Raw genomic sequence first — 9,618 nt, forward strand, 5'->3', positions numbered from 1 at the left:
TATATATATATATGACTTTAAAATTTGTTACCGTAAAAGTAAATGTGTTCAAATTATCAAAAAGTTAAATTAATTGACACGGTTATAAATTTTTACATTTACTTTATATACTATTAAATTAAATTGTTTATTTTATCTTAGATGAAGAGACATTTATTATATGAATTATCCAACTTTAAAACTCTTATATAATATTCTATTCGTCTCAAAATATAAATAAAATTATGTCAAATAAAAATAATATATTTGATTTAAAATTTGAATTAAATACATTAGAAAAATTAATTTTTATATTTTTGTTTATATTTTGAGATAAAGAGAATATTTTCAGTGTCGCAATCCATATGATTGGAGTGCTTTTTCAAAGACGCGAGTCTTTCGTGATTTTAAAATTAAAACACTAATACCATAATTCAACTCCATGAATTAATTGGACAATTTTTCCATTAGAAAATACACACATGTGTCTACAATTTAATTACACCAATAGCCATGACCAACCTCAAAAACAAAAAACAAAGATAAATAGTCAAGAGTCCAAACCCTAAAGATTTATCAAGCCTCATATTCTTCTTAATCAACACAATAAGTGCCCAAACAATCCCAATCATCAAAAATAAAATTGTCCCCAAAAGTGAACCATCTTTAGGAACAACATAAGACTTAGGGTATTCACTCCAAGATGAAAGAACAAGAGGTAACCCTAATCCCATCAACATATTAAACATAGGACCAGCATAACAACCTGAAAAAGCAATTTGTGTACCATCAATTCCACCATTTTTAGCCATAGCACCATTTGCTATTAAATCACCTAATGAATTTCCCCAAGCTAGGACAGTTAGTCCTAGAATTGAAGGACTAATTCCTATAATATAACCAATTGAAACCAAAAGTGAAACAAGTTCCTCAGCTATTATATAAGTCCATGTCACACTCATTGAAAATCCACCAACTAACCAAGGAAACAAACATTTTCTAGGTGGTGTTGTACTTTTTGTTGTCACACATGCCATGTTACCTAAAACAATTCCAATTAATGATGAAGTTAAATATGCAACTAAGCTACTTTTTGAATCCATATTTTCCATTTGAGTATTTAATAAAATTGCAAATAAAATTGGTGCTAATGTGCAAGATATAATTGCATAAGGTTTTGACCAATTTTCTTCACTCACAATTGGTATGGTAAGTTTTCTTGGTAAGCTAAGTGGTAATTCTAGTACTTGTAAAATTTTCCACATGTAATTTTTAAAATCAAATGAATTTTCACTACTAAAAATAAAAATTTCTTGTTTTTTCTCTTTTTCTTGAATGGTACCAAATTGATTTTGTAAAATTGGTTTTTCAGCTTCGTCGTCATCGTCAACATAGCCTAATAACGGTATGCCAGATTCTAAGAAATCATCAGAAGAAGATATAGAAGATTCCACTTCTTTTCTATCAACTTCATATATGAAATGTGTGGCCGAGACGGCACAGACATAAAGGAAATAAATGGACATATAGCAAATCGAACCGAACAAGGAGATTTTACCAATGGAAATGATGATAAGGAGGATGAACAAGGAGAAAAGGAAGAAAATGGCATCTCTAATGAAACTAGCTTTGTCAACAGCAACCTCATTGGAACTAACTAGAATACTTATGATCCCTAAAACAGCTGTGGAAACAAAAAATGCACCCCCCAAAATGCTATTAAGACCAACTGCCCCATTATTTGAACTTGTGAAAGAAACAACACTAGCAAAGAAATCAGGGGCACCATTTCCTAAAGAGAGTAATGTAACCCCAGCTATGGTTGGAGATAATCTCAAGATGTTTGATAAACCTTCTAGGGAGGTGCAAAAGTAATTTGAAGCTGTGTCAGCTAAAAGATAGAACAAAATGACAAGCCATAAAACAAGTAATGTGTGACCAAGAATTGGTGAATTTCCAAGATTGCAATAAAATATTTGGAGATAGTTTATGTAACCCTTTGATCTACAATCAGAATGTGTTTTTACATAAATGCACTTTGAGGTGTAATTTGAGAAGTTGTGAAGTTCGGTGCATGAATCAACTTTAATGTCACTAGTGAGAATTCTAGCATGGTTGAAAATGTTTGTGTTTGAGGCATGAAAATTGAAATTTGAAGGGTAGATATAAAATTTTAGGAATATAAATAGGAGGAAGAGGAAGGATATGTTTAGGAGAAGATTGATGAGGTTTTTTTGTTGTGATTTTGAATTGGAGATGAAAGTGTAAAGAGCCATTTAATGTAGCTAGCTAGTTTTTTGAGGGTGTGTTAATGGTTTGAATATATAGAGATATTTGAGAAGATTTGTCCTTATGATATGGTGAATTTGTGATTTGAAATTTGCTATATGTTGGTTGATGTTAGAAAAGAACATGAATGGGAAGTTTTAGAAAAACAAATTGGAGCTAAGTAGAACGAACAAGAAAACAAATGAAGAAGGTTCCCTTTTTAAAGAGCTTTTCTAGTACTAGTACTACTTTTGTCTATATACACAGAAAATTAACCTATAGTTTTTATGTCATTGTCACGTGTAACATTAACCTATAGTTTTTATGTCATTGTCATGTGAGGCATAAATATATGTTATAAAATTAAACCTTGTTTTAACTTTTGTTGTATAAAGTTATTGGAAAAACTTAAGTGTCATATACGAAAAAATAAGGCCCAAAAAACTATAAGATCTAAAAAAAGTTTGTTAAAAGTTGTATACTTTATTTTAAAATTTGGTTTTCTAAAAATAAAATAAATTAAATATAAAAATTTATTATGGTGTTAAAGTTTATCGAATTAGATCATCCATTATATTATTATATTATTCGTATATCAAATTTAATAGTGTTAAGTATGATGGATATATTGAGAAAAAAATCATATCCTATATTATAAAAAGATAAGACAAAAATTTATAAAAAATAATATTTTTTGTTGAATTATAAATTGTAAATCTATAAAATACTTGTACATTAAAGGAAAAAGGATGAAGTATAACCGATTCTCCTTTTTATTTGAGTTATGGACAAAAAGAATCAAGGAAAGTGCCATAACAATTATTCATCGTGTTACAAATTAGAAATGTGGATGTAATAATAATAAACAAAATAGATAATCATTTAGCATATAATTCACAAATCAAATTCGAAATCAGCATATCCCAATCATAAAGTTGTTAGTTAGAGTGTTAGACATGAATCCTTAATTTTAAATGCAAACAGACACGTTGAGAAGTTTCGCATCTTGTCTTTTGGAATTATGCATGAAATTACACGTGTCAAGCAAATATTTGACTAAAAAACTAAATGATTGATGAGGTGGATCAATATTCAAAAGATATTCAAAATTTTAATAAAAATTGATCACACTTTCTAAAATAGTCATTTTGATCTTTGTTATTAAGAAATAGCAATAAAAGTTATAAAAAAAATAAAAATAAATATATCTATCAAAATTTAACTCGTCAAACCGACATCAATTAATTTATTACTACAAACATAAAGATAAAAAAAATTAATTTATACTTCTAAAAAATATTATCAATTATTATTAAAATTTTAAATAACTTTTAAGAAACACTATTGGTGGACCACCCATATCACACCATGATGAAGAAAGGTATATAGGTTTGAGTGAAAGAAACTTCCTTTTTTTTTTTAATTTTTTTGACTGAGTGTAGGAAACTTCCTAAAGAAACTCACTATATTTGTTTTTGGAATTTGTATTTGTCTATGGTGAATCAGCATGTTATGTGAACGGACATGGCCTAGTGGTGTCATTAGAAAGTGATTTCACAAGAAGAATGTAAAGGAAGGGACTAAAGAATTTGTCCTTCATAAATTTGAATGACTAAAGCATCTAATCCTACAATTTCAAACACAAAATTGTAAATCACTCAAAGTAAACTTTAAAGAATACTTTTATTAGAATACTTTTTTCAAAACAAAATAAATGAATAGTAAAGACTAAAGAGTTAAATATCTGTTTACTTCCTTTAAAATAGAACAATCTTTAAAATTTAGTTTCCACATAAATTTTATTTAACATTTTAGAGACTATTCTTTAAGTCTCTAGCTTGAGGGACTATATATAATAGCACCCATTTTGTTTTATTTTTTGTTAAAAAGTTTTTCAAAATAAGAAATAAAATTTAATAAATGCCACTTTTTTTAAAATATATAACTTTTTGTGTTTGTCCACTTTAATAAAAATAAATTATAAAAAATTATTTACAAAAAGCTATTCAAAATAGTTTCTCAATTGAAATAATTTTTAATTTTTTTTTAAATTAGCAACAAACCTATAAAAACAACTAAAAATTCTATTTAAAAGGGGAATATTTAAAAAATACATATAAATAGGTATTTTTTACAACAAAAACATATCTAGAATTAAATTTAAACAGAAATGATATTTTTATGATTTAATAACTGATAGTATAAAAGTTTTACACATTACCGTGACATTGATACGTTGATTGATAGTGTAAAAAAAAATTTACACTAAAAATATATATAAATTAATTTCATAATTTTAACCAAAAAATAATTAATCATAACAAAATAAAAAACTAAACAATACTTATAAATAAATAGAAGGGAAAAAAATTAATTGCTTCCATAAAAAAAAAAAAAAAAAAAAAATAATTTGAGTTAGTGCGCATACGTTGATTGATAGTGTAAAAAAAAATTTACACTAAAAATATATATAAATTAATTTCATAATTTTAACCAAAAAATAATTAATCATAACAAAATAAAAAACTAAACAATACTTATAAATAAATAGAAGGGAAAAAAATTAATTGCTTCCATAAAAAAAAAAAAAAAAAAACATACATTGAGTTAGTGCGCATCATCGTCAGCACAATTCCGACGCGAAGAGCAACACTGTGCTGTGATTGACTTATCTGAATTTGTTTATTGATATAAGAATAAGTAATATTGTTTCAGAGAACTGATAAAAACAATTTACGATATATCCATAAGTTGATTTAACTTATTTACATAAACTCTCGTTGATAGTTTATGAAAACAGCTTATAAATTATATAAAAATAGTTTGGTTTTATTTTATGTCTTGTTATTTTAGTTGTGTATCCAAACAAAGATGTCTTCTGCATGAGCTCAGGCTTGCTGTATTTGTTTCACATGATTCGTAAACTCAAGCAACGAGTCTTTTGCTGCTCTGCTGTGCATTTTTTTTATGTATAAGCATTTATCCAATATTCTTTTCTTTTCATATGCACCCCCTCTCCCCACCATCACCATATATTCCTCATTTCCTTTAAACTAAATAAATTGATAATTCTGTTTTCCCCTCATTGAACCAGGAACATAGGATGCGCCGGACAGACGGCCATTTTTCACATCGAAGGTACTTTGAGTTTGATCTGAATGTGCAAATTGTAGGATTTAAAGTTACATCTTTATAGCATAATGGAATTTGAACAAATTGATATTGTTTCGTGATACGTTATTTAATACAAAATACTGTCATATAGCGCTATAGCAGGTTATAGACTTAAAACATTGTAGCATAACAAAAACAGAACTTGAACAAATTGTTATAATTGAAAACAGAGGGGATATATATTGGGATATGAGATGTAGATCTATACAATAATTGGTTGCTGACTATCTTTTTTCTCTACATTGGCAGCACTTGTGGCCAAGTTCATGAGCGTCTATAAATCTTTCCTCATTGCAACATTTGACTGAAGTATGCATACTGTAATTATCATGACAAGATTTCGATGAATTCAATGTATTTTATTTAAAAAGTATAATCATTTTAACATACATTTTTCATGAATTCAATGTATTTTATCTATATTTGTTTGAATTTTAACCAATAGGAGATAATGTGTTGGATAAATTGTATTAGGGAATGTGATTAAAAGAGAGATAAAGTTGTTGGATTGAAGTAAAATTTAAAGAATGGGCTACACAATGTCTAAATCCAAATGATCTCAATGTTTATATTGTTTTAAGGTATACAAACTTCATTCAAATAAAAAAAAGGTAAAGAACAGTACAAATATGTTAAACAAGTTGTATTGGGCATTTCCCATCCATGATATCAAAAGTTAACTCTAAGAGTAAAGCCGACAAACACTTAATTGAGATTATTTATAGATAGTTTAGAAGACAGTTCGATATAAATTAATAACAAAATCCTAACAATCAATGACAAAATAGTTGTTAAAATCTAGAGTCTTAGACAAAATAGTTGTTAAAATTTTACAAACACATTTAGATTATTGTTGGTATTAAGATTATCCAATATAAATATTTGTTTAGAAGCTACTCGATATTTAGAGAGGATGTTGAAATTGGTATTAGAATTATAAGCCACTTTACTCACAATGGTATGCCAAAAACACACAAAAAGTTGTTCCAAGTTAGCCAATCCTTTATAGCTAAACTTGAACACAAACAACAACAACAAGACTATAGAAAAGAGCTTGGAGGAAGCTAAGAAAAACTTGGAGATGGAAGCCAAGAAGAACTTAGGAGATGAGAGCCAAAAAAACATAGAGATGGAGTTGCCGCCACAAACCTTAGCAGACGGAAAATGTTTCTACAAATTATCTTGCAACCAATTTTTGAATGATTTTTTAAGTACGTTTACAATATTATAACAAATTCTTCCACAAAAATTTATTTTAAAATTCAATTTCAAGGTTTATATTCTTATTTTTATCTTGAATTTAAAAAATTCATATTTAATTTATATAAAATTAAAAAAAATTAAATTTTTTTAGAGAAAATTTTTATAATGTTCTACATATACTTACAAAAAATTATTCTAAAATTTTAAAGTTGATGAAAAATTAAACATATTTTATTCCAGTACGAACTAAAATTGATAATTATGTAAGAACTATAAAATGTAAATAAAATTACAATAACTTAAAAGGAATTTTTAAAATTTTATGAAGTTTAAAAATTATGAATTATAGTTTCAATAAAATTTAAACATTCTAATTTTTTCTATAAAAAATACAACTTTTAGTCCCTATAAAATTATCGTACAACCAATTTAAGTTTTTGTCGAAACAAAATATATTTAATTGTCTTTCGACTTAAACAATTTTTATTTATACTTTACTAACATGTTTAGAACATTACAAAAAACGCATTGACAAAAATGAATTTTTTTTTAACTTTGAATGAATTGAAAATAATTTTTAAATTGAGAATTTTTATTTAGAACATTATAAGAAACACATCGATAAAAATGAGAATTTTTTTAACTTTGAATGAATTGAAAATAAATTTTAAAACTGTCATAGATTGAATTAGCAAAAATATCAATTTAAAAATCAAATTTACAGTTCAAAAATGGAGAAATTTTTATAATCTTACAAACCTGAACACAAAAATTTATTCAAAAATATATGTTACACTTAACAACAAATATTAAAACTATATGTATGATTATTTTCTAAAAATTAAAAATTAATTTTTTTACGAAACTAATATTAAAGTTATATAAGAACTTTTTTTGGCTCAATTACTTAGGAACTAAAAACCTAATTAATCCAAAATTTATTTAATTAATAAAGTGTCGAAGAAGCCAATAACATCCTATTTTAAATTTCGTCACCAACAATAAAAAGACAAGTCCTATCCTAAATACCTAATAATTGTGAATTTAAAAGATTTGGAGTTTGAAAAAACAACACAACTTCGATTCCACGAAAAAACAATCACAGTGCCTTCGTTGAATTCCGATGGGTGAGGAAAATTCAGAACCACCGGCAGCGGCACCGGCAGCGACGTTCATAGAGGTTACCTGTAGAAGCACCGGAAAGACCGTACGATTTGCAGCGGGAACAGATGCGGGATTCGCGGTTTCGCTGATAAATCGGAAATTGAAAGGATTGAATCAATTGGCAACGCACATAGAAGCTGTTAAAGATGGCGAACAAGAAGAAGAAGAAGAAACAATCGCTTTTGGACCAACTGCTATTCTCTCAAATTTCGGTGAAAATTGGAAGCTCCAAACTGTTCTTTCTTTTGGTAATTTTCAACACCTCTTCTCATTTTCCATTATCAATCTATTGTTTCAAATTCGAACTGGATTCATGCGAGTGAAATCAATTCAATTCAACTAACTATTTTGTTTAGAAAACTTAAATGAGATTGTATGCTAGGTTTGTTAAACTTTATTAATTAAGACGTTTTATGTAACTAAAGTGAATAATTTAGTTATATGAATTATTCATATTTTAACTAACTTAGGTGAATATTTAAGTTGTTGAAACTAGAGTTTTTAAATGGTTTTATTTCATTTTGAAATTAGACTTATATTTTATGGCTTTTTAAATATGTCAAATCATAATTTTAATAAAAGAATTTAGAAATGAATCAAAATTATTGGACTTTAAAAAAAATAAACTAATTTTTTGAATTGATGAAAAATAGAAAACCGAAACTACAATTTTTCATTTTTACTTTTATCTTAAGGTTGTATAAGTGTAAAATTAACCTTATAGTTTTTATTATTATATTTTGGTAAACAAATTTTTTTTTATGAGTACTTACCATTTAAGCACAATTTTGCAATTTGAAAACAAAACACAGCTAAAATGATTTGCATGAAAACCAAAGTTTATTATTTGAGTGTATTGTTTTTTAAGAATGTGTACAATGTTAAGAAAAGGAAGAAAAAACACTGGTATTAATTTTTGATAGTTTCTTAATTGTTGTTTACAGAAGAACGGATAAATGGAGGTATTCATGGGATGGCAAAACAGACACCAAAAGATGTAAGTTTATTTTCTGATTAAAGTAAAAGCATAACTTTGTACAAGTTTTGCACAAATGCCTTCACTTCAAGTATTTTTTTTTGTACACATTTTTACTTTTCCTTTTGTATTGTTCTAACTAAACCTTATTTTAATTCTTAAAGTGTAGTAAAAGCTTTGCTTGAAAATTAATTTTGTAAACTTGAAATACCATTTAAGCATGAGCTAATCACCAATTTGTTGACTTTCATTCTCCAGGTTTCAGGTGATGAAAGCAGGGTACCCAACCAAATTAGCTCACTATATATTGTTAAAACAATATTTGCTTTTATTTTGATTTTTGTACTTGCTGCTATTTTTACTTTGTTTCTTGACAATCTTCCTGAATTGATAGTTTTTGTTAAGTCAATAATATAATACTTTTAGTTAATTGTGTTTGTAACTTATAAATTAAACAAATGGCTTAATTTTATATCCTTCTGTTTTTGTTATGGATTAGAACTCAATCTACTTAAGAAACTGAAATGTTATGTCCCTCTTACTACCCTCTTATTTGTTAAGGTTATATTTGGTAGTTATGTTTTGAATAAAATGAATGATAATGTTTATTTTTCATTTCTAAATTAAAGAAATTATAAAAACATTTTTAAAATTGATTAAAAATATCATATGACCATCCATCGTGTCATTTATTTAACTTTTTTTTAAAATTTTAAATATGTCAACATATAGATTTAATACTCTAATACTTCCTCTAAAACTAAAACTCCACTCTCAAATATACTTGAAACAAATAAAATAAAAACCAATCTCATGTCGCAACGTTTTAACAATTTAATATATTAGTATTTAAA

General features: G+C 26.4%; 2 protein-coding genes and 1 long non-coding RNA gene across 3 annotated transcripts; 2 read left to right on the forward strand and 1 right to left on the reverse strand.

Annotated features, from left to right (window-relative positions):
* Positions 1–422: 422 nt before the first annotated feature.
* LOC101492039 (cation/calcium exchanger 1-like) lies at positions 423–2,391 on the reverse strand. The gene has a single exon (XM_004489596.4). The coding sequence runs from the start codon at positions 2,253–2,255 to the stop codon at positions 468–470; it is 1,788 nt and encodes a 595-aa protein (XP_004489653.1). The 5' UTR covers positions 2,256–2,391; the 3' UTR covers positions 423–467.
* Positions 2,392–4,959: 2,568 nt separating this feature from the next.
* LOC101492382 (uncharacterized) lies at positions 4,960–5,969 on the forward strand. The gene is made up of 3 exons (XR_189404.4): positions 4,960–5,216; positions 5,342–5,385; positions 5,671–5,969. It is a non-coding gene; the product is annotated as an uncharacterized lncRNA (long non-coding RNA).
* Positions 5,970–7,600: 1,631 nt separating this feature from the next.
* LOC101492602 (uncharacterized) lies at positions 7,601–9,255 on the forward strand. Its single transcript, XM_004489597.4, has 3 exons — positions 7,601–8,036; positions 8,733–8,785; positions 9,023–9,255. The coding sequence occupies exons 1-3, from the start codon at positions 7,748–7,750 to the stop codon at positions 9,179–9,181; spliced, it is 501 nt and encodes a 166-aa protein (XP_004489654.1). The 5' UTR covers positions 7,601–7,747; the 3' UTR covers positions 9,182–9,255.
* The last annotated feature ends 363 nt before the right edge of the window (positions 9,256–9,618 follow it).

The sequence above is a fragment of the Cicer arietinum genome, chromosome 2 (assembly GCF_000331145.2).
Source record: "Cicer arietinum cultivar CDC Frontier isolate Library 1 chromosome 2, Cicar.CDCFrontier_v2.0, whole genome shotgun sequence".
Classification (NCBI taxonomy): domain Eukaryota; kingdom Viridiplantae; phylum Streptophyta; class Magnoliopsida; order Fabales; family Fabaceae; genus Cicer; species Cicer arietinum.